Source organism: Anopheles ziemanni, chromosome 2 (genome assembly GCF_943734765.1).
Source record: "Anopheles ziemanni chromosome 2, idAnoZiCoDA_A2_x.2, whole genome shotgun sequence".
NCBI classification, from domain to species: domain Eukaryota; kingdom Metazoa; phylum Arthropoda; class Insecta; order Diptera; family Culicidae; genus Anopheles; species Anopheles ziemanni.
The window spans coordinates 62,589,954-62,614,963 of NC_080705.1; the positions used below are offsets into that span (position 1 = coordinate 62,589,954).

The 25,010-nt window shown below is 44.1% G+C and overlaps 3 protein-coding genes across 3 annotated transcripts; 1 reads left to right on the forward strand and 2 right to left on the reverse strand.

Moving 5' to 3' along the window:
- Positions 1-4,089: 4,089 nt before the first annotated feature.
- Positions 4,090-5,773, forward strand: LOC131294052 (cytoplasmic dynein 1 intermediate chain-like). Its single transcript, XM_058322098.1, has 2 exons — positions 4,090-4,483; positions 4,542-5,773. The coding sequence occupies exons 1-2, from the start codon at positions 4,090-4,092 to the stop codon at positions 5,771-5,773; spliced, it is 1,626 nt and encodes a 541-aa protein (XP_058178081.1).
- Positions 5,774-8,987: 3,214 nt separating this feature from the next.
- Positions 8,988-13,255, reverse strand: LOC131286060 (patj homolog). The gene is made up of 3 exons (XM_058314927.1): positions 12,689-13,255; positions 10,936-12,602; positions 8,988-10,323 (listed from the first exon to the last, which is right to left on the reverse strand). The coding sequence occupies exons 1-3, from the start codon at positions 13,234-13,236 to the stop codon at positions 9,497-9,499; spliced, it is 3,042 nt and encodes a 1,013-aa protein (XP_058170910.1). The 5' UTR covers positions 13,237-13,255; the 3' UTR covers positions 8,988-9,496.
- Positions 13,256-14,896: 1,641 nt separating this feature from the next.
- On the reverse strand, positions 14,897-18,095 carry LOC131281727 (dnaJ protein homolog 1-like). The gene has a single exon (XM_058311074.1). The coding sequence runs from the start codon at positions 17,726-17,728 to the stop codon at positions 16,670-16,672; it is 1,059 nt and encodes a 352-aa protein (XP_058167057.1). The 5' UTR covers positions 17,729-18,095; the 3' UTR covers positions 14,897-16,669.
- Positions 18,096-25,010: the final 6,915 nt, after the last annotated feature.

Here is a 25,010-nt window from a genome sequence, read left to right on the forward strand (position 1 = left end):
AGCCCAATCTACAACCCGCAACCAAAGGGCTCAAACAGCCGAGGCTCTCTTTTATGATCCTAGCAATCCTTGATAGTTATTGCCGCCTATCATCACCTGCCGACTGTCCAGAAGGACCGAGTCGCAAAGCAGAGGGTAGCGTACGTACCGATGCAAATCGGCTTATTTTCCTATTTCCTTTGACGCTGTGATTACGCTTTTCGCCTGCAGCATCCCATCCGTTTCCGGGCGACAACAGGACAAAACCGGAACGGGTTTCGGTGACGTGTGTATCTGACCCGCAAGCTAGTTGCGGCTTCCCCCCGTAAGAAACCAATAAAATTCTTCAAATACCTATTTCTTCGACGATGGTTTATGATCCTTCGATTTTTTTTTCCTTTTTTTGCCACTAACTTCACTGGTCATGTTTCTTCATAGTTTTGTTTGAACTATGAACTATTTTTTCTATTTTTTAATATTCTATGAACCCTATCTATTATTATTACTTCAATTTTTATTCTCAAATTAATACTTTCAATCCTTTTTGATTTGGGAAATAAAGAAAGGATACAATTCTTCTATTTACTAAATCGAGTTTAATGTTAAATAAAGCAACAAAATTGTTTATTCAACAGCATTGATCTACATCAACTGAGATGGTAGTCCCTCGGCTTTTGTACGTTCAAACATAAAAATTAAAATTGTCTAGAATCGGTTCGATAAATTAATATGCCCGTTACATGCCTCTTATAGGATGAACAAAATGCAAATGAAGGATATCAATCAATTCAATAGTTTTACAAACTCACCCTCTAGCTGTTTCACCTGTTGCACCATCTGAACAACTTTAACCAGCTTGCTACGAAGTTACTAGTATTGAAACCATGGTAAAACCCAAAGACAATTAACAGACAGGTCGCAGCATACCATGTAACGAGCCGAAAACCGTGGGAAAATTTTTGACAGTTGGTTAAAATTTTGTTTACTTCTCACGAACAGCGAAGAAAGTGGGATAAAACTGCAAATTTGGTATGTTTCATCAACAGAACAAAGAGTTGAGGCGTTCGAAATATGTTCTGGAGGAAGGCTCCGTATAAGGCAGACCAACACACTTAATTTCGGCAATCACAGCGAGCAAAAGGATCCATATTCCATGATTTCACACAGAAGAGCAGTTTCTATTCGCAAAACCATGGATACTGTGATCTAGAATTACCAACTACCTATTTCGCGAAGATTTTGGCGAAGACCTCCCACAAGTAAGCTGGAAATTTTTGTAAACACTTTTTTAACCAACTGTCACAAAAATGGCGGAGCAAAAAACAGCTTTGACCCGACCTGTCTGTTAATTGTCTTTGGGTAAAACCATTCACTGGAGACGACGACTATGGTGTCTATTTGGATTGTTGAAACTGAGCGAAAGGGAGAAACTTAAAGCTGCTCGTCATTTGCTTGGTGGTACAGCAGAGTTATTTCTCCGCACAGTTCATGTTTCTGATTTTGAGGACCTGAAGCGGCAGCTGCTGGAAGAGTTTCACGCTTCCAAACAATTTTCATCGCATCTTCTTCATCTCCATCCAAATCGATTTCTGTTTCGAATTCGTGGGATTCCATTTTGTATCAACTTAAATGAGGTATTCTTTCAAATGAACCGACTACAAAACTTTATATTCAATGTTACTTCTTCGGCTACCTGGCGCTAAATGCGTCTGATTTTTGCGTGTGTGTCTTTTTATAGAGGAACAGGTGCCTACTAGACATTCTCAATTTCTCCAACTTCACTAACGCGCTGGATTTACGTGGATAAAATATTTGTTAAAAAACCATTTACCAATCAGATAGATTCCAAGCGATCAACTTTACGATTCATCATCCATACTCTAGAGCCGCGTCTGCCAAGCAAGAAACACACCAGATATTTATATGTACTATATTTTGAATCCGTGACAAATTTATCCATTCCATGCCATGTTGTGTAAATGAATGAATTATTGGAATTATTGGAAGTGCAGGCAGAAACAGGGCAAGCCTTGAAAAGAAAAAATGCGGAACAATTATTAATTTTCCTCGGAAATCATTTACACCTGATTTGGATGGAATCACATTTACGTTTTTATTTTAAACAAAGACATAATGAAGAAATCTAAGTGGACGAAAAAAATATATTAAAGGAACACGTAATCCTTTGACGGTAAAATAATATTCTTCAAGCGCAATCTCAGCTAAAACTTCGAATATCTATCGGGAGTAAACACTCGTCCCAATGCAATCCAATCATTTAAAGTGAGTTAAGGGTCAATCACTTATGTTCGCCTTTTTCGCCAACATCGGTCGGTCAAATTGCTTGCTGGTGCCGTTTATCATACGTGCCGTATATGCCGATGGAAAATAGATTGCACATCAGTAACCAATTGGTGACGAAGTGTTGCTTTCTTACGGCAGCATTCTTCCCCTAGCATTATCCATTTTTCTCGGCTGATAACATCAGCCAACGACTGTATCAATGCAAGGGAAGATGATGTACCAATGAACCAGGAAAGAGCGGGCGAAGGATGAAATCCATCTTGTCCAACCCACCATGGGCATCATCATCATCATCGGGTGTGATGGTGTCATAAAAAATAATAAAAATTGAATTACTGCCACTGACCAAACGGGGGAAACACATTTTCTTGCGCAGGGCAAGGAGAGATTCAATTTTGCTGATTTTATAAGGCTTTTTGTTTCCTTTTCATTCACCAACTTGCAATTGCCCTCTGTATGTTTAATATCTTCGATGAAACAGTTGGTATCGTCTTTGAGACAGCCGACGCTAAAAGAAATATAACGAGTCTTGGAGGCTAGATGACAAATTGACAGTGTATCAATAGTATGTTGCTCAAGCAGTAACCAGAGGTTGTTAATCCATAAAAAACAGGAAATAGTTTTAAAAGAAGTTAACTTACCAATCGTCTAGATTGGAAAATCACACCAGCTGAGTAGAAAACTTTTCACTTCACTTGAACCATCATCAATGGTAGTGCAAAACTGTAACACGCGAGTCTGCATTGTTATCCGACAGAACCGCACCTTGATGAGGCTGTCTAGTCCGGACACTAAAAATTACATCAACCCGACAGCGCCATCCAGAGGGGGATGCTGGCAAAACAGTGCTTAGATAAGAACTCGAGGCGTGAGTTGTGTCGTACTAATCGCGACGGAATGTCCGGTACAATTTATGATACTCTAGGTACGATGCTTACTGCCTGGTTACAGGTTTTTGGGGGGCGTTCGTTGGGCACCGAGCGTCGCAGACTGATTCATCCCACGACCGCAAACCACGGCGGTGGTCAACACCTGCCACGAATGACATGATTCATATCCGGATGATGGGAATTGAGTTTGGACGACAGATAACGCACTTCAAACACACTTATCAGATCCATCCGACCGTCTGTCTAGGTCAACCCGAACACCCTGATGCAAGACGAGATGAAATCCAACTTACGAACGCAAAGAACTTACAAAAAGGCCCGGCGGCTTGGGCGATTGTCATGAAAACAGTTTCTACTGCAGAAAGTTGAATTTCCACAACCAAAACATTTGCCAAACCCAAACAAAAGTGCTGTCATAAAGTGACGCGCAATATAAGCAAAGTGCCACCATGTTTATTTTCTGCTGCTTTATGTGATCTTCGGGCCCGAAAAGCGGCATTTACAAAACTGTATAACTCAGCAGAAATAGTAGAAAGCTTCTTTCATTCGGATCTACTCAATTCGGTCATATAATTCGTGAAAACAGGTATGTTCACAGAATGCACCATTAAGGCAAAAAGCAAGATTGGAAAGTAAAATTCTCCAGGAAGCTAGGCATTCAATTCAAAATCATAGAATTTAAAAACTACAATAATTTGAATTGGTCCATTTTACTGCTACTATGGTTGCTCAGATGTTTTCCACATGTCGGTTGTTGAGTTTTACAACTAGGGTTAGTTAAGTAGTAGGCGTATTTAGTCAAATCTGTTAGGTAATCGTGCCATGTATATATGATAAGGGTGAAACCAATCCCCTCATGTCTACATTTCCGCAGGAGCAGCTAAAATAATCGGAGAACCTTGTCGAGCATTCCAAGATGGATCGAAAAGCGGAGTTGGAACTGAAGAAGGCTAGTCTGCAGACCCTTCGTGAGGAAAAAGAAAGGAGGCGAAAGGAAAGAGAACAAAATCTGGATCTGCTTGAAACATCCGGAAAGATAGCCAACGTGAAATTAGGCACGAGCCATGATTTGGATATGACGCTCTCTTCGCTAACTGAACCACTTGTGTCTGAAGTATCACTTCTTTCATCCGTTAGCATGACCAACTCTGATAATTTCATTAAGAGCACGCCAAGTGGAAATGTTCAATCCAGCATTGAAAAACTCAACTATCGCCAGAAACCCGTCAACCTTAGCCTGGTATCCGTTGACAATATTAATATTTCTCCCAAGAAAACTATTGTATACTCGAAACACACTCAATCCACTAGCACTTGCCTACACCCGTGTGGGGGAATCAAAGGAATCTAGATATTTTTCCAATGAAGAGAAGGAAATGATTATGCTTTCGAAGGACTTTCAACAGTTTATGGCGAACGCGAGCAAGGTCATTGAAAAGGCCCTTTCTGAAACGAAAGACATTCACAGGGGCTATATTGGAGGGACAGAGGCGAATGGTACCATTGAAGAAAAATCACACGCCCGCCTGTTATTGAATCGAATGTTGTACTGCGACCATTGGTCAAAGGACCGCTGTGTAACGTCTATCGATTGGTCTATGCACTATCCAGAGCTCATGGTAGCATCGTATTACAGCAACGAGTTTACGAGGTTACGTGGGTATGATCCGGAAGGTGTCGTAGCCATGTGGAACGCCAAGTCAAAGAAGCAAACGCCCGAACAAGTGTTTCACTGTCAGAGCGGCGTCATGTCCACAAGCTTCGTTAAGTTTAATGCGAATTTAATCCTCGGTGGTACCTACTCCGGTCAGATTGTACTCTGGGACAGCCGGGAGCAGAGGCGCACGCCCATCCATTGCATACAATTCAACGTCAATGGGCACATACTACCAGTCGTCTGCGTCTCGTTAGTTGGCACGCAGCACTCCCATAACGTTATTTCGATCAGCTCAGACGGTAAACTATGCAAGTGGAGCCTGGATATGCTTTCAAAGCCGCAGGACGTGCTAGAATTCAAGAAACAACCTTCCCAGACCATCTCCGTCACCTGTTCTGCAGTCATGCACTCGCAGGTGAAGAACATCGTGCTTGGAAGTGTGGATGGGTGCGTGTACTCTGCCAATCAACATGACAACCGGGGTGCCATAATCGAGACGTACAGGGAACATCTCGGCCCGATCACAGCTGTCTCGGCGCACCAATCAGAATCGAACTTTGACCACCTGTTCCTAACCTCATCGGTCGACTCGACGGTCAAGCTGTGGAGTTTGCAGGATAATAAACCGCTGTACACTTTCGAAGATAACTCTGACTACGTGGCCTGCTCACCCATCAACCCGGCACTATTCGCCAGCGTGGATGGTAATGGGCGTCTGAACGTGTGGAATCTCAATCAAAACACAGATGTCCCGGTAGAGTCGGTTGTAGTAGACGAGCAGCCGGCACTTAACCGCGTCTTCTGGACACCATACGGCAGACATGTCATGGTTGGTGCCGAAACTGGTCATATCTACATGTACGACCTAGCAGACAGAGTCGCCAACCCGCGCATCGATGAATGGAACAAGCTTGACGCTGTGCTGTATGATTTAAGAATGTAACAAACAAACGAGTTCGATTAGTTCGACTCAGTATCCCAATATGAACTCTCATAATGTGAAACCACATAGTTACGCCTTGCTGTAAACATTCTATTCACTTTCTGCCATTAGTTTTTGCACTTGAATGCACTTTCGAAAAAAAAACACTTCATACAATTCGAAAATGTATTCTCCATTCAAATTTATTAAACTTCAATTTGTTATACATTCATATATGTATGTAATAAAATATAATATCTATAAAATACATGTATATACTTTCAATAGACTAAACTGAACCCAATGTGATGGAATGGTCTAGGCTTGAGTTATAAATAGTTGCAATATCGTTCCGATGCCTCCCTTTTCGTGCAGGCCAAAGAAGCCACTTTGCCCCAATTTTCCAAATCTCGGTGCAAATTTGACCACCAACGCCGTAGTATATCGACGGACGGGATACAAATCCTGATATTACGGTAGGTGATTACATTTGATACTCTTTTCCTTCTTCCTCGGATGGGAAATGTGATAGAAGGGATCGTTCGTCGGCCCAATTGGCGGATATGTCCACGTACTACGATGGCCATAATACTTCGCAGATCTCGTACCGAAGGCCGTTTCTTCATTTGACGATCATTATTGGTGTTTGCTGGGTTTCTACACTTCACGGGCAGTTGCAGAAATTAGAGTGAAAATACTTTCGAAGCATAAGTACAGTTTGTTGCACCATGAAAAACGGGATGGTGATTGCGTAGGAAAGTACCATTGGCGTTACAAATATCATCTCAGCTTGGACGAAATATTTTCTCACAAAATACTGTAAAGCTGCTATCGTGAATGCTTATCGAGGTGAGGATTTCCTGTTTTGCAATAAAAAGGTTCCCAACAAACCGTCCGGGATTAACTTGTTAGTTATAGTTGTAGTTTGCTCTAGCTTTAAGTATGCACACAAATCAACACGTTCTGAGGTGAAGAAAAGACATTACCATTTTCCAATCCCGTGATCTAACTCGTCTTGTTCGTACGCGATTGCAATGCGAAATGAGAGCTACCTTAGTTACGGAATTCGATATTTTCCGACCAAACAAAAGATGAAAGCGCCTTTTGTGGGGTATTATTTGCATGCTAGCTACAATCTTGTTTTTCTCAGTCGAACCAATAACAGTTCGTTTACAACAGCATCCATTCGAAGTCTACATATTCTAAATGATGGTGTGAGTTTGCGAGGGATTCTTTTAGGTGACATCTGAAGCTAAGATTGCCTGTCGTTGAGCTGCTCGAAACATTCGGGTAACGCAACCAAACACAGTCGTTGAGAATTGGGGGACCGCGAACAACTATTGGTTGTTCATGCCGAATAAATCGCACACAAAGCATGCTTTGCCACATATTTTTCTCAGTCCGTTGCTACTTTTACAAAGCTGTGAAAGAACTTCGGCATAGCCTCCTATCCGAATCAATCGTCCATTCGGCATATGCATGATCGTGCAATGAATTTTTGATCATATTTTCTCGTCTGTGGTTCAGTTTGAACGTTGATGATGGTTTTCTAATCTTGAATGATATTTCTACTTTTTTAAGAAGTTTTTTCCATGTTCTATCCGGCTCTTTCTAGTGTCTACCAACCACACATCAAATTGCATGTTATTACTTTTCTGCTATTTTTTTCTATATGCCTACATGCTTACTACTTTTTAATTGTTTTCCTTCTTCTCTCCTTATATCATGTTCTTATGTATTCTAGCCATGTTTTTCATTCCATCTCATGTTGCTCTTTTCGCATGATTGTTCTTGTTCGTAACAGTTTCTGTTTGTCTATTTCTTCAACATTTACATCATCTTCATTTTTCTTCCATTTATCCAATTAACGTCATAAGTCAGAAATCAATAATCCACCATTTGCTTTTCTTGTTTTCGTTTTTGTTTTCCTTAAGCTTTGCTTTGCATACGATCGCGCGAGAAGATTTTATATTTTTTGGTAAATAAGGTAAAAACTGCGAAAGTGAACGATGATGACATGAATTTTGAAGAACGCAAATATTCACTCTGATGAAAATGTTTAAGCGCCAATGAAAATTGTCAGGTATGTAGACTACAAACACACAAAACAATCGTGAAAAAATAGAATAAAGTAAAAAAATCAAACATAAGGTTGGTTCAGTTACTCCTAGAGTTGAAAAAGAAAAACACTCACAACATAAAATAGAGAAAGATTTTAATGGTAAGTAATTTGTTCCAAACTACAATACGATTCTTTAATGAGTGCATAATATTAATGTGAGCGACGAGTGTGAACGTATGTATGTAATACAGTTTTTTCGTATTTTTCCAGAGATGAAGGTGCATATAGAACGTGTTTCATTTGTTTTTAAACAGGTGTGTCTAGTGAAGTGTGTTTCGTTTTTTCTCTTTCTATTTTTATAGCGCGTCCAATCATACTGCTTTGAATTTGCAATATAAGGATCGGTAATTTTTACTTATAACGTAAATTGTAAATCATTTCAAACAATAGCATTAACTAGCCGATTTGCAAAAGCAATTATTTTACTAGAAATTCTTCTACGGTGTAAATAAGTAGAACAACAAATCAACTATAAGTAGTTTCATCGACTTTGATAAATTGTGATTCGACCCATTTTTTTCCCTAAACTCCGGTCCTCAACAAAAGTAAAAGAAATGAGTAGTAATGGGAAAAATTATGATATACCATTTTCCGGTGCAAGGTGCAACTACAATCATATACGAGATAGAGATTCGTGCATGCTATAATGGGTTGAATATTGCAAGTGCTAAGGGCTCTTCCCTTTTTTCCTATACTTTTTTAAGCTACATGCTTTCCTGTGCAACTTGTAGAAATCGTGTAGTGCCTGACGTAAGTTGTTTTCGAGTGTTATAATTCTATGATTATGTGTAATTGTTTTTTCTGTGTGTTGATTTTCACTAACATTTTGAGTGGTGTTACCGGTTTGGTGACTCGATTTTCAAGCAACTTCCAGCAAACCCGGAAATACACCTGGTGCAGATGGTGCAAGCGATAGATGATGGACAGCGTGGTGATATAGTGGAGGTGCAAAGATAATACTGGAACGTTTCCGTCGTAGAATGTGGAATGAAAAATAGACGATTCTGCGGCTGCAGTCTCGAGTAACACGTGGTTCCCCCCACTGAGAGCGGGTGGAATAAACTTAAACTCAAGATGAGTGACCGATGAGGAATGTACGGTAAAGTAAACTTGTCTTAAAAAAAATCAAAAATTTAATCATAAAAAGGTAATCATTTACTTGTCAATAAAAGGAGGGAATGTAAAAATACTGCGTTGGAAGACATAGGAAGTCGCCCGATCAACGACATCCGGGAGCGGGTGCATTCAGACAACAGAGAAATTGCATCCGGGAAGGGTAGTTCTCGGGCAGAAAACAAAATGCGTTCGCAAACGCGTGAGGAAAATCGTGGGATATAATATAATATATAAAGCAGAACTGAAATTTAAATCATTTCCATAATGAACCGAATCGGAACGCACGTACCGCGATTGAAACGTTAGCTGGCATTTTGCTTTTTTGTTTTTGTTTTCGGCGCTGTTTCGCTTGGGAGGGTGGTTGGAGGTGGGCGTTAGATCGATCGAATTTAAACGACAAACCGCTCGGCGTTGGCCGCACCGTCGATCAACTCCAGCAGGGCGTCCAGGCGGCGGTATAGGTCCGCAAAGCGCTCATATTCATTTCTGCTTATGACTAAACATCCTCATTCCATTATTATGTCCGGTTTCGCGAGCGATAACATCTTACCGCTGCCGGTGTTACCACTGGCCGATCCGGTCACTTCCGGTGGTGGGCCGCCGGTGGAGAGTACGGCCGAGCGTTCATCGAACGGAGCAGCGGCACCGACGAGGGACGAGTCCTGCATGGGCAGCGGCTTGGCGACGCCGATGCGCACCACACCCTTAGGGGCACCCTTGAGCGCCTGCACGGCCTGATCGAGCGATGCGTTTTCGAGGATCGTGTCGTTCACGAATAGCAGCCGGTCGCCGGGAATGAGCCGCCCATCGAGCTGCGCAACACCACCCGGTACCAGCGAGCGGATCACGATCAGCGTGTCGTTCGGATCGAGCGGATCCTGATAGTCTAGGATGGAGAACCCGAGGCCTCGTTCGCCTTTGACCAGCTCGATAATCTGCGGCTCGGAACTCCACATTGCCAGCCCCGTCAGTGGTTCAAGGCTGCGTGATTTGATCTTCGAGAACCCGTCACCGACGCCTCCCACGCCAACACCGGCCCCGTTGGTTGTGGCCAGACTGCCATCCGATTTGGCCTTGACCAGGCGCTCCGACGGCGTCAGACTGCCACCGTGCAGCTGCTGATGATGGTGATGGTGATGGTGCTGGTGGCTTGCGGTACTATTGCTCCGCTTGGCCGCGTCCGCCTCAAGCGAGCTGATGAGCTGCTCCTCTGTGAACCGCAGCAGATCTGGATCACCGCGCGCACACACCATACACACGTCCTGCGGTAGTTCCTTCAGAATTGATACCACCTTGAGGTGGTTCATACCGAGCAGTCGCTGTCCGTTGACCTCTGAAAATACGCCGAGAAGAATAATTTGATTTTGTTTTGCCAAATTAATTAATAAATGAATGATGCAGGGAGTAGCGAGTGTGTCTGAGTGTTATTTCCGAAAATAACTAGAGTACGGCTCAACCATTCAAACTTTCCACATAAACAGTGATGAAGCGGTGCATAAAAAAACCAAAGATGTCAAAAAAATAATAAACAATTGTACTTAAAATTGCCATTTATGGATTCGAACAATCTTTAACAAAGACGAAGTTATAGTCTTGTAAAAGAATGGTCAAAGAGACCACATAAAAGCATTCGGGTAAGATTCCAAAGTAATGTATTGTGTTAGTGTATAGTGTTAGAAACTACGTATGAGATTCAAAAAAGGTAAAAGTTTTAAAATTAATTTATAAAGATTCTTATGTCATGTACGGATTTAGGGTTTCTTATTCTTTTTAAACCACCTCTTCCAATCACTCCTCCTTCCTTTAATACCTATCTCTATAACAATGTGTACTATGATTTTCAAGCCTACCTTTCTTTTTACATTCAATTTACATGCCATAAATGCTAGCCGTCCTGAGATTAAATGGATTTAGGCCACTTTCACTTGCACACGCAATGACTTACCTAGAAGCTCATCGCCGGATCGAAGCAGACCGTTCTGCCCAACTGGGCCCTCTGGCAGTATCGAGCGGATGTAGTGATGCGGTCGGACTTCCTTTCCACCTTCCACGTCCACTGTGCCTTCGAGCGAAATGCCCAGTCCACTGGAGGCCGCAAATTTACGTATGTTCGCTACAATAATCTGCACCTCCGGTCCCAGGATGGTTGTCCACTTTTTCACGATGTATGCCGTATCCGCCGAGTCATCGTCGGCGTCGTCATCGTTGATGCGCTCCTCCGCCAACGCTGTGTTGCCGCCCTTCAGAGAGCTACGCAGTTTCGGCACACCGGCATGCTTAGCAATTGCGGCCACATTAGTCGCGTCGAGCAAAACGTCGCCGGCGGAAACTTCCGTAACGTCATGCAGCAACGGGGGAACGATCGACGCTTCCTTAATCTTCTCCCGGTACTCTTGCTGGCTATCGATGGAGTCCTTTGCCCGTGCCAGTTTCTTGTGGCCCATAACGACCGCCGCAGAACCAGCATCGCCGCCGAGGGGTGGTTGGTGACCGCTATCGTCCGGGTCATCACCGTACCCTTTCATGCCCTCGAGAATGGTACGCTGTTGCGCTTGTGGAGGCTGCTGATGCTTTTCGGTGAGTCCACGTGGCAGAATGTCGAGGATGTTACTGCCGTACTTGGACAGATCCGTTGGCCCAAGCGGTGGTGGAGGTGTAGCCGGTGTCGGTGGTTTCATCTCGTTCGCCGCGATCGCCTGCTGTAGCTGGTCGTACTTCGGTCCGCGAAGGTACCGCTCCAGGCACAGCTTCACTACGTGACCACTTTGTTTTAGGACATCAACGGCCTGATGGTTGGAGAAGCCGTGCAGCGATTGACCGTCCACTTCGATGATGCGATCGTTCACCGCGATCTTGCCGCTCAGATCCGCCGCACTGCCCGGGGACACACTCTTCACGAAGATGCCGGAAAGCTCCTCCTTCTCACAAACGTACCCTGCGATCGTGATGCCCAGTCCGTTCTGGTCTTTACGCAGCTCCACCGTAAACACCTCCGTCTCGGGGAAATCGGCTAGCGGGCTATCCTCGCCGAACGGATTCTCATCCAAGTCCTTCTCCAAGTTTACGATCGAATACACGCTGTAGATATCGCTGAAACCCGAATCGGCCAGGTACTGCTTCAGCTTGAGTGGATCCGCCAACAGCACCGTTGGTACGATCGCGGATTGATCGTACTCATCGCCACCACCGACCGATCCTCCCGGGCCAGTAAGTGAATCGATTGGACGGGCCACGACGAGCTGTACGTGCGTTCCGGACTGGCGCAGTACGGATGCGACCTGCTCGGAAACCATCTCGTGCAGGTTAACGTCACCAATCTGCAGGATCTGATCGCCACTCTTCAGCCGACCGTCACGATCCGCCACGCCACCAGCGAGGATCGTTTTAACGGTGACACCCGTTGTCCGAGCGCCGATGATACCGAAGCCCAGTCCGGTCCCATCGTTAACGAGCTCGATGTCCAGGATACGTGACCAATCGGCTGGTCCAGCCGTACCACCAGCGGCAATGATGGTTTCCGGGATCGATTTTGGCGAATCCGCGCCGTACTGACCACCCAGTGGATGCTGGTGCTGTTCAGCTTCGGGGAGATTTTTGTGATGGTCCTGCAAAGGGGGCGGAAATGGTAAAGATTAGTGTTTGTGGTGAACAAACATATAAGGATTCGTCTTTCCAAATCTACTCGAAATGATAAGCTCATGTTCGTTACCTCAAACAACAAAGAAGGATCATTGTTTATCTTCATCGACCCGTTCAACAACTGCTGCGCATCCAAGGGCTGAGGGGCTATTTGTTGCTGCAAAGCCACCATCGGTACCTGGCCCACGCCGAGCAGTTGACCGTGCGGATCAAGCAGCTGATTAAGCTTCGGCTGTGTGACCACCAGCATGCCCGGGCCAGGGCTTCCCGGTGACATCTGTGCCGAGGGAACACGCTGCTCATCCTGGTAGTCTGCATCGAATAGGTCCGTCCCGGGCGGCACATTCAGCACCAGCTCGCCACTGTTCGCGATATCGAAGTCCCCCGGCAGTATCGACGGGTGCTGCGTTATCTGGTGGTTCAGCTCGGACAGCGAGTCCTGGATTTGAACGATGTTCCGAAAGACGGGATCCTGCAGCAGATCGATCACCAGCTTCAGGTCGTCGCTGACATTCAACTGCAGCTTGTTCGGTTCCATCTCCTCGACCGTCTGCTTGATGATTTCGATTTGCTTGAGCGCATTCGAGACATCGCTGGAGAGATGCATTTTTGCAATCGAACACGGGCTGGGGGAGCGATCCACCCTTTCTACAACATAAAACCACACGTCACGCTACCCAGCGGGTTTACACTCGAGCATTCAAACAACGGTCGCTCAGAAATGATACACAATCGTTCGGAAAAACTGTTTCGCCACAAGCTTAATCTTGATACGCCCCCGTTTCTTTTCTTTCCAGGTATGACGAATCTTCGGTGGAAAAATGATTTCCTCTGCTAATTTATGTTTACGTCAACAAACCAGCAACAACAAATGGCAAACCCAAAGTGATTACTATCCAGGTGGGTTCATCCCGAACAAATCGCCTTGATTTTTTTAGAAAAATAAAGGAAAAATTTGACAATCGTTCCGGGTTTTGTTTATGTTTACAATTTGCCAGTTGTTGTTTTCAAAGTTCTTTCCGATAGCGTAAGAATGTCGTATTTATCTTGTTCAGCTGTTTTTTGCAAAAATAACTCAAACAATAACTCATGGAATGGGAAAAAATGCGATATAATGAAGATATTGTCGTTTTAACAAACACGTTTCATGTAGCATTGTAGCAACAAAGTGTTAACATATGTGCCTTTGGACGACCTAACCGCTTTACCCATCTCGTCCAACCTCATTTACTAGAGAGGGCAGAGTCTTCCGGTAACCGTATCAACTGGAACCAGCAGCTTGCTAACGCGTCGTAATCCTTTTGTTGGTAAACAAAACCAGGAACGATTGTCAAAAATTGATTTCAAAATGGCTGCCACAACCAGGCCTTTGAGCTCACCTCCCTTAGGACCCACCTTGGGCAAACCCACTGGTTGACAGCTGTCAGTTCACATTTGATCTAGACCAGTTGATTCGGTAAATTCTTCAACACTGCTGACCATAATCATAATACAACAAATTATTTATGATCTTCATTTTATTCAACTTTTGGTCTTCGGATTATTTTTCATCAGTTGAGGCTTTAAATGAATATAAGTTTACTTAAGTAAAAGACTGTGAATTGTGATAATTAATTATGAATACGTGTAAACATAGAAAAGCATCATAGAATAACCACAGCACAATTAGAATAATCAAATTCAATTTCACAGTGCTCTCGGCAATCTGTGGTTCTTACAAACATTCATATTGATTTCTTTCATAGAAATATTCCATATTTTACTTTCAATGCACTTTCTGCTCGCCTGCAAGAGCTGAAGTTTCAAACTCATCGTGTACAAAAGCAGCTATGGTTTACATCCATAGAAAACGTGGAAAACAGAATCATCTCAAGGTGAAATCCGTGTACAAAACAAACAAACTTTGGAAATATGCTATCAACCAACATGATCGCGACCGCGGTTACGTAACCGATCGCGTTAGTTCTCGGTGACCTACAAAAAGGGCGAACAAAAAAACTTATTCTAGTATCTTCTCCCCACTGCTTAACGGCACGTGGAGCCACAACGGAGAGCCTAACAATGCGATAACAACGATAGATTTGTTGACAAATACACAAAAAAGGGGAAATAAGCAGTTGTCCTTGGATTCACATGATAGGTATGTTTTCCCTAACGGGTAAACGGTACACAATGATCAAAATGTAACCTACTTACTTGCACAGACCAACCCAAAACCAATACCACCCCCTTATGTTAAATCAAAACAAATTGTTTTTTTTTCATAATAAGCTTTTAGGAAACTTTTTTATTGGACAGGTGTTTTCAATCACTTTACATTCGTAACGTAATCCGGTTATCGTAGTACATGAAAACGATAGCGACACGTGGCAGGTACTTAAAACTAAAATCTAAAATCAAACCGTATCGAAGATTTCTTCGTACTAGAACGTACCAATTAAGTTTATGTGTAGTAGTATTGTTAAGCTTGTTGTTTTCTCTTTCGATCCTTTTGTTGGCGTAAAGACGTTCAATCTTTCATTTTCTTTTTATCTTCTTACTATGATCAGCAAAAACACTTGTCCTACGAAACAATGTGGAAGCCATACCACCAGGGGAGGAGACAAGGAGACAGTTTGGAACCGACATTTTTCAGGAACGTTGCGTCCGTGTGCCTTTTCTTACGGAAAAAGGCGTTTGCGCACCAAAATGTGTGCGCGCGCGCGTGAGATAGGTTCCAGATTGTTCCGCGCTCGCCAGTCAGTCTTTTCGTATGATACTGTAATAATTAGCTCCGTGGCGACGCACATCTTGCAAACGCTCGTATATGATAATCCACCCGTCGTGGTCCGGCCATCAGACACTGGTCAACTAATTTGCGGGACAAGTGTTTTGCTGGAGTGGTATGCTTCTTTATAAACAACAATGCAACGTAAAAAGTATCATCACGGTCAGCTAAAGTAAACTCTTAAACAAACATATCATAAATAACACGCTTTCTTTTCACGTAGGTCCCTGCAAGGGCACCAACCAAACTATGAAACGATTTTAATTACCCATTCCCTCTCTCTCCTCGGATCTGTTTACCTATGTACAGACGATGGGGTCTTCTGCCAATCCCCAACAAATTTGTCTACTTATTTGCGACAGGTTTACCTCATGAACGGAAAAGTTACTAGCTGTGGAGAACCCGTGTTAGTGGTTTCCCTTTTTTTCCTTTCCGCAAAAACTAACAGAATCGTTTGCTTGTCCCCTGTCGTTCTTGCCATCTACTTTTCCTGTGTCTAGCCCTCCTGTCTGTTCTTTGATATACTTTGGATAGTAAAACAATGCACATTGATACGCTATGTACACAAATCGACCGAATTCGTACCACTTCTTGGATCGTTCGTTACAACACTGCGCCAACATCGGTAACTGATTTCTGGAACATCACAAATTTAGATCGCGTCTCCTCGTCTCTTCGATTGTGTTGCAATTTTCCTGGCCGGAAAACATCCATCCTGGCTCAATCTGTCTTGAGGCTTGGATCCACGCGAACGTTCCATCCATTTCCATTCGATTTCGACGCATGATGGACGATGATTTCGTTCGAACAGCACCCGGAACTCACCAAGCTCTCACACATTCACCTTTGCGTATCTCTTTCGCGGCCCGGGTGAGTTCCGCGAATGTTGATTTTCCGCTTCTAGAATGTTCTCTCCCGTTGTCTATCAGCTGGCTGCATCGTTTTCTTACGTGACCGAGGCACAAATGCATCCACCAAACGGAAGGACGGGGTATCTTTTGTCCGTTTCTGGCACCTCTTGGCGGTTGGTGCGGTGGGGGACAGGGGAATGCGATAAACATCCCGTGCGGATAAAGCGATGTCCTATTGCGCGCACAATCGCTTTGCACATTGAGCAAATGTGGAACAGTCGAGAACATCATGCGTCATAACAACCGAACGGGGAATGGGAAATGCTGCTGCTAGTTTACGCTGTTTGAGAGAAAGTGTACTGTTGTGTTGCGCGTTGTAGCGGCGGGGCGACCAAGAACGCGGGATTGTTTCGGTGAGAAATTTACGACGGATCCATCGGTAACAGGTCGGCCAGTATTTCCCGCGTGCTTGCGTCCACCTGGTCCGGGAAGCGAATGTCGAACGCCACCAGCAGATCGCCTTTCCGGCTCGGTTCCTTCGGAAATGGAAGTCCTCGATTCTGCAGCCGCTTGACCGTGTGCGGTTTCACGACCTCGCCGATCGTTGAAATGGTTAGCGTCTCACCGCTCAGTGTCGGAACCTGCACCACCGTACCACAGAGCGACTGCCGGAGGGAAATCTTGGCCGTGAACCTTATGTCGCTGCCCTCGCGCTTGAAGTGCTGGTGTGGCTTATCGCGGATGATGAACACGATATCGGCCGGAATTTTGCCAGGAATTTGGTCGCCTTCGCGCGGGAAGGTAATTTTCGTGCCCGCCTTCCAGCCCGGTTTCACGTTGATGTTCAGTATCTTCTCCTCTTTCCGCGCCGACCCGTCGTGACCCATGACCATTTTGGAAATTTTCATTTTCTTCTGGCAACCCGAGTTGACGTCCTCCAGCGACACGTACAGGTCGTGCTCGATCGGTGGATCTTGGCTCTTCTGCTTACGCTGCGGCGAACCGTGCATGTTGAAGGACTGCGAGCGGAACGCTCCTCCGGGGAACCCGCCCATACCGCCACCACCGCGGCCATCGAACCCAAACGGATCGCCACTGTCCATCTCCTGGTGGAAGATGTGCGCCCCGCCGTCGTTGCCGAAGAACACACTGAACGGATCGCTCGTGCCGAAGAACTGTGCAAACGTGGCGCGCGGATCGCCGTGGAAGTTGTACTGGAACTGGCCCGACTGACCCGGACCGCCCATACCGCCAGCGCCACCCTTCAGGCCGTCCTCGCCGTACTGATCGTATACGTCGCGCTTCTTCTTGTCCGACAGCACCTCGTAAGCTTCGGCCACCTCCTTGAAGCGCTCCTCGGCCTGTGGGGACTTATTTTTGTCCGGATGATATTTTAAAGCCAGCTTACGGTACGCCTTTTTGATCTCATCGTCCGTGGCCGTCTTGGGGACGCCTAATATTTTGTAGAAATCTTTTGCCATTTTCAATTTGCTTCTAGAGAAGTTTTCACCACTTGTACGCACTCCGTATGATTATCGATTCCAGAATGTTCCAGTCCCGAATGCACTACGTGACTACGCGCGTGTTACGCTCACTCCACAATAATGCAGGCAATAGTCTCTGCTGTAGTTACAATGTGTCTTTGAATATCCGTTTAAAACAACACTGTTAATTTATCCCACTGCACGTTTTTCTAATCACAAACTGTTCATAGTACCGACAAGTACGTCCGCCGTGGGTTTTTTCACTGTTTGCTACGTTTACGTAAAACGAAAATTGCTACGGGCTTCGTCTAGCTTCAATAAACTCCCGTGTGATGAACAAACTGACAACCTTCTCGCTCTGTTGCTTTTGCTATTTTGCAGCCCGTTTGAAGCACTGACGGAACCTTTATAGAGTCGCTGTCCCTTCCCGAAACAGAGATCGAGATGTTTCTAGAAGAAAAATGTACCAGAACTGCCCAGACTAGTGTTGGCAAAATCCGGATTCGGAAGATTCGAAGACTCAATCCCTCGACGGATTCCAGCCGATAGGAACTCGTTTGACGGATTTGAATCAGATTTGATTCGTTTAGGACTTGAATTGATTCTATTCCGACTCGATTTGATTCAGATTTGGTCTATTTCGGCCGCTACGCCAAGAACAATACTCAACCCCACATATCTGCCTCTCGGGAATCCAAAAAGTAGAAAAAAATTATGAAATTTTGGTAAAATAGTAAATGAGTCATGTTTATCGTTTTGCTACACCATCTGAACTATGAGTTTTTGAACCGTTGTGTGAATCGTTAAAATTCCGATATGGAATGGTCGTAGGGTTGTGGTATAAGGGGGCTGTTGGTTAATATCGTATCACGTTTGTGTTATTTAACGGATTGGGATTAGAGGATTCGAGTTCCAGCTGCAGCGATTTGAATTTCCCACCACTAGCTTAAACGCACTACGTTTATACTGTGATGTTATACCTTGATTGAAAGTCCGAAGTGCAGAGAAAATCCAAGTTCAGAATCGATTCAAATTACATTTCAAACTAGTTTCAAGTGGAACCATTTTCAGCACCGTGTCGGTTCATCGTTTTCTTGACTTACTTTGGAAACCTTAATTTCAGTAAAATATGTTTTTTAAACGCTACTGAATCTTTTGGCTAAATGATAAACAATCGTCTAGTTCGTGTAAATATATGGCACGATCTCGTACTGCACAGTTGAAGGGTCTTCCCGCCTTCCAACGTATTACACCGCCATGTTTACAAATAGCGCTACTGTCATTTTCAACTACCAGACCTAGTGGTGAGAAACCTCCAATGTGGGACTCGCTCCGACTCATGAGTTCGATTTCGACCCACTATTGAACTGGAAACAATGAAGAAAAAAATCAAAGAGACTTTTTGTACTCTATAAAATTGATACATAATATGCTATCTGTAATGGATTGCATATTTTCCTATAGCCTTTGTGGTTACTAAACGGGTAATCTGGCTCGCAATTCAGAGTCTGGGATCAACTCTAATTTGTGCCGGATTGGTTGAGGGATCTACACCCAATATCTGGTTCGGGTCCCATTTCCCAACGCTACATTGCAAGTGTGCTGGTATGTACGCAAAAGTGGCGTAGAAGAAAGCAACGGGAAAGAGCTTGAAGCACGAAAGGAAGCGCAAAAGCAAGCAATCCTCCTTGGCTAGTTTAACTCGGCGTGAGGAATTGTCATATCAGTTGTCGACGTCGAGTGGTTTGTTAATGGTCGTTCGAATTCCCGGTCTAGCATATTACTGCTCGTTCGCTGGGCGCAGTGTGAATAGGGGTTGAATTCCTCACCTTCCTCATCCCCTAGCCCGTCGCGGGACTGCCGTGTGAACATTTGTGTGTTTTTGCCGTGCAAGCGGGTTTGCTGATTCGGCCATCGTTGTGTGTACCAGTGCGACGAAGTTGGACGTACGGAATCCGGTGTCGTCGCAGCCAAAGTGCTGCAGTGCACGATAAATCTGTGCGTATATCTAACTGTACGTGCGTTTTGTGTTGCCTGCCACAGAACGAGAACAACATCCGGAGCACAAGTGAGTTGTACGAAGAAACCCAACCCGTGCTCTTCGAGCATAAGAATCGTTGGAGGAACACCATTTCCGAGGGGCCTGTATACTTATTCACGTTTTCTTTCTAATTTGTTTCCGCTGTCTCGTTTTTCTTCGCTTACCGCTGAAGAACACACACACACGCGCGCATACACACACATAGATTGGAGCAATCTTTACGTTTTGTTTCTTCCTTCGGTTAAGGTCCAGAAAGTACGCCCATCTTGCCCAGCCCCCGATTCCAAGTTTTGAGTTGCTGGTGTACTACGTGCATTTAGAAAGTGCCATTTTTCCACCCCATTCGTCCCTACCCTATGGATACGTTTTGCGTTGAAGAAGGAAGGTTGAGCGATCCTACGCAATCTATTGCATACGGGGTAAGCGTTGGAGATCAGGTATGCAAAGGAGGAAAACCAAACCGGAGGTCAGTCAGCCCTTGTCGTGCCATAGTTAGAACACGCACGTCGGGTGTGGGGGCGGCGTGCGAACGGCGAAATATTCAGTGACGTTTTATTTTGTCACTGCAGAGATACGCGATAGCACCGCCATGGCCGGTGGTACTTCTTTTCGATCCAACCTTTTTACTTCCCTTCGAACGCGACCTCCTTTACCCTCGCATGGCAACACGACTTTCCGATCCTTTTTTTCTCCATTACATCGTCCGCCGCTTGGTCGTTACTGCTTCTGCTGCTGCTACCGTTGCGGTCAAAATTTACTGGAACATATAGGAGCCAGCGCTGAGCTGTCAAAATGACGTCCAAGCAAGCTGCTGAAAGTGGGGTAAAAATCGAAGGAAAAAACAAATTTGCACTTCGCAAAGAATCGTATCGGAAAAACCATACCTGTGAGAAGAAAAGCCGCATAGGAAATGCATTCTGTGTGTATAGTTCAGTGGGTGAGGATTGAACTTTATGATTCCCAGAATCGCAATGAAGTAATCCTGCAGTCAACGCCAGTGTGATGAATGTAATAGTTTCCTAGATATCGACTCGAGCATGTGCTGAAACCCCAAGGTATGCGAGACTTTCGTCACGTACTTCATTTGTAATTCGTATTGAACTCGTACGTTCTACGCACTTCCGACGGATGTGCTTGCAGGTCATTCGCCGTGCCACTAATATTTTTTCCACGTCGAGAAAGTGCTAAAAACAGCTTCCTGTGTGTTGAAACGTCACAAAGTGTGCTGATTGGACCATCTTTCCATATCACTGCAGTTTTGCAACGGAACGGAAAACTGCACAGCAGGTGGCAATGATTCCACAAATGCAGGCTGTGTGTGTATGTGTGTCGCGATTGACTCTGTATGTATGTGTTGTTGTTTGTATTTGCATATGGATGCAGGCAAAAGTTAATGCACCATCCACGAACTTGCATAATGATAACATTTTCGTTGTTCGGTGCACAGCTTAATCGTATTTTTGATACAGGATCCTCTTTACAACAGCGTTCCAGGCGAACGTTGACCTTTCAAGTAATTCATTTCAGTTCGCCTAAAAAAATACCAATGTTAATTGTCGGTTTTAGCTAACACTTTGTGTGGAAGACGATGAATCAGTGGACATTTTTTGACTTGGTTCAAGAATGTTGGAAAAGTATGTGATCAATTATTAAAACGCCCATTTTGGCCCAATCGTATTGATAAGGTACTAGAAATGAAAATGGGAAATGATGAGTGATATTTGTTCAAAATCACCCATCCATGGCTCAAAGGTATATGTGAAAGAACGGAATCTTGTTATGATATTGCAGGTGGATTCGTTAAAAAAATTACCCACTTTATCCCAAACTATCGAGTTCTTTCCCGAACGCCGGCGTCGGTCCACTCGGACCGGCAGAGCCGGTTGCTACGAATCGGAACTGCAGAACGGAAATCAGGGCAATTTGCACATAGCGCTTAACGCGTTCAAATATAATCCAGCCTCGTGAATAATTCGTCAGATTATTTTAGAGGTCACATTTGTTTGCAAACTTTGTCTGGGGAAGTGATTGTGTTTCACTGGACTTGCAATAACAATCGAATTATGATGGACAGTATGTTTGAATGTATTTGGTGCCTTTTCATTCAAGTTTTTGCCCACATTTTGTGTGTAAACCATTGATCGATGAACCAAAACAAGTATGTTTATGGAAAAGCTTTCCCAAAAGTGAAAAGTAAACGTCCCATTCTTCATCTCCTGAAAATGCTGAAGATAAGGAAAAAGAAACTTAAATGATGAGAGTGCGTTGGGAAATGAAAATCAAAGTAAAATGTAAAATAACATGCCCTTTGCGTAGCGTTAAATTGTACTAACATGAAACGATGAGTTCGTGAAAATCCCCTGCAACCAACCCACTTTGAATAAGGCAACTTTATTTTCTTTTCCGGTATGAAGTGCGGCAGAAGATTGCCAATGAACAACAGTATTCTAATGATTCAACAAACTGCCGGCGATCATGTGACGGCGAACGAGACACGACACTTACGGCCTTGCCATCGGTCATGACGTACACACTTAACTTTGCGTGTGTCACACATGTACACACTGTCGGGAAGAGGAAGTTCGCCTTCCGTAATACCGAAATCTTCACGAGAGTTTTCCTGGGAAGTATCTCCACTAGCCGGGTGCGAAAAGAAGATGGCCATTGCAAGGTGATTTTCTCGCGTTGAACGAATTTGCGAGATAAGAAAAAAAGCATTGCATCAGGACGCTGTAGAGATCGGCGAAAGATCAAGACGCAAGCAAGAAACGGGGGTAAAACTGTATGCCAAACGGCCAACACAAACCAGCAAACTTCTGTTTTATCAGTACTTTGGTTGGGTGGCCCCTTCCCTTGTGGCGCCAACCACCCGCCAGCCTTCAACGGTGACGATCGTCGGTGTCTTTCCATTCCTCCGCAAGCAGTCGAGCACAATTTAATGTTTTCATGTTTGATTTTCCCTTCGGTTTTGCTCTGTTTTTGCACGGTAAAAATATCCCCAAGATTTCAACGCAGTTCGCGGCGCGCTTCTGGTGCGTGTTTGTATCCCGAGTCCGTTATCCTGACCCCACCCTCCCCGCAAACTCCCTTTCGTAAGGTTTTGCAATTTGAACGTAAATGTCGCCCGGTTTTTGGGGGGTCGACGGAAGAGTTTCTGGTCCTCCGGCTCAGTCAGTCGAAGATTTGTCGTGTCGTTCGCATCACCACTCGGTTTGTTGTGCGTACGTGCGTAAGCTCGGTGAAATCCCATCTTCGAGTGGCACGAGAGAAAATGAAGATCACTCAAGTGTGCCACTTCTGCTGCTGTTGCTGCTGCTACTCCACTAAAAACGGCCCTTAGTTGAAGCTGAAAAGGCGGAAGTAGTAATACTCCTCTTCCCGAGGAGGTTTGTTGACTGTTGGTTTTTTATCACGTTATTCGTCCTTCGAGTGCCTTCCTTTCATTCTTTAATTACCTTACGGTGCTCTGGTTCGCGATTGGCCAATTATTGACCAATAAGTGGTGGGGTACTTTTAAAACTCGCCGGTTTTCACCGTCCGTGTAGTGATTTCTTTCTCGCGACCCTAGTGCGTAAGTGATCGCTCCAATCGGTTAATAGTTTGTGTCGTCATTGTGGTGTGTTTGATTTCTGTCGCAAAGTGGCCCGGCCGCGGAACCGGTTGTGTGGAGTTATTTGCTGAAAAATTACATCACATCTTCAACAGGGGAAGTAGGTGTCAAATCCAATTCTTTAAATTAAAAAGTCTACCCTTGGAGGGATTCGTTTTACACTACTTCGCACGTAAGATTCGTTCTATATTTTCCCTGCTACTTCCTGCCCAACTCTGTGATTCACCATCGCTGGGGCTCCTCTAATGCCCACTTCCCTCGCACCGTCGACCCTCTACACGCTGACGACGTGCCTATACTTACGTTCCACACTTACTTACTCACATTGCCCCGGAAAGGAAATTCGAGCCATGGACAAGTAGAACACAGAACTAGAGTTGTGTATTTCAGATTCAGATTCATGAATCTGAATGAATCTTTCAACAAAATTAATGAATCTGAATCGCTGAACGAAAGATTCATGAATCTTTGGGGATTCATGAAGATTCATGAATCTCTCGGGATTCATGAATCTTTCGGGATTCATGAATCTCTCGGGATTCATGAATCCCTCGGGATTCATGAATCTCTCAGGATTCATGAATCTCTCAGGATTCATGAATCTCTCGGGATTCATGAATCTCTCGGGATTCATGAATCTTCATTGACTAATGAATCTTCATTGATTAATGAATCCTTAGGGATAGGAATCTTTAGGGAACAGCAAAGCGCGATAGAGGTAGGGGAGTTTTGGGAAATATATATTACATTTGAGCACAAATTCGGCCCAAAAAGTTTGTTAAATTTTGACACATTTGTTTAGTTACGTATTTCATTCAACCTTGGTTAGTTTGGCGCAAAAGAAATTCACTGAGAAAACAAACTAAAACAGACAACGACGATGTTTTGCCCCACCGTTGGAGGTATATATTTTCCCATCATCTCCTATTTTAATGAAGTGCACCCGGTTGACAAAAATTCAAATTTTTTGCAGCTGTCATGTAGTAACAGCAAGTTTTTCCATGGCAGATTGCTGGGACTATTGCTGGAACTACATGATAGCAGTAAAAAATTAAATTTTTGTCAACCGGCCAGTTTGTTTTCGTTTCGGCACCGGAAAAACGTTGGTAAGAATATCAATTAAAACGGAGTTTTATAACTGAACTACATTTCAGAAGAGTAGAATTAAGTAGTAAAACAAAAACTCCGATGTTTCGTGGAGAATATTGCTCGTTTTGTTCGCGTTTGTGTTTCGGTTTGTCTACATTTTGTCCAGTTGTCGGTTTGTTTACGTTTTGAATTGACATTTGACAAGAGCTAAAGCGACGTCGCGTTTTTCGCGAGCTAATTTACCAAACTTAAAATTTCGAATCTTCCCGACGTCTAGATAAAAAGTTATTTGGTCTGAAGTACAGGAAAACGGAATCTTCCATACAAAATGTATGGACTACCCGGGTAGTCCGGTTAAACGTTTGAGGGGTATCAACCGAAAAACTCGAATAAAAATTATTTAAATTCCTTGGAAATTTTTTTTTATTTAGTAAAACGATAGAAAGTGAGTTTTTCTAGGCATTCTAAAAGTTTCATGCCGATACGCCAATCCAATCCAGAGTTATTTAAAAACATAAATCCAAAAACTACCCAGGTAG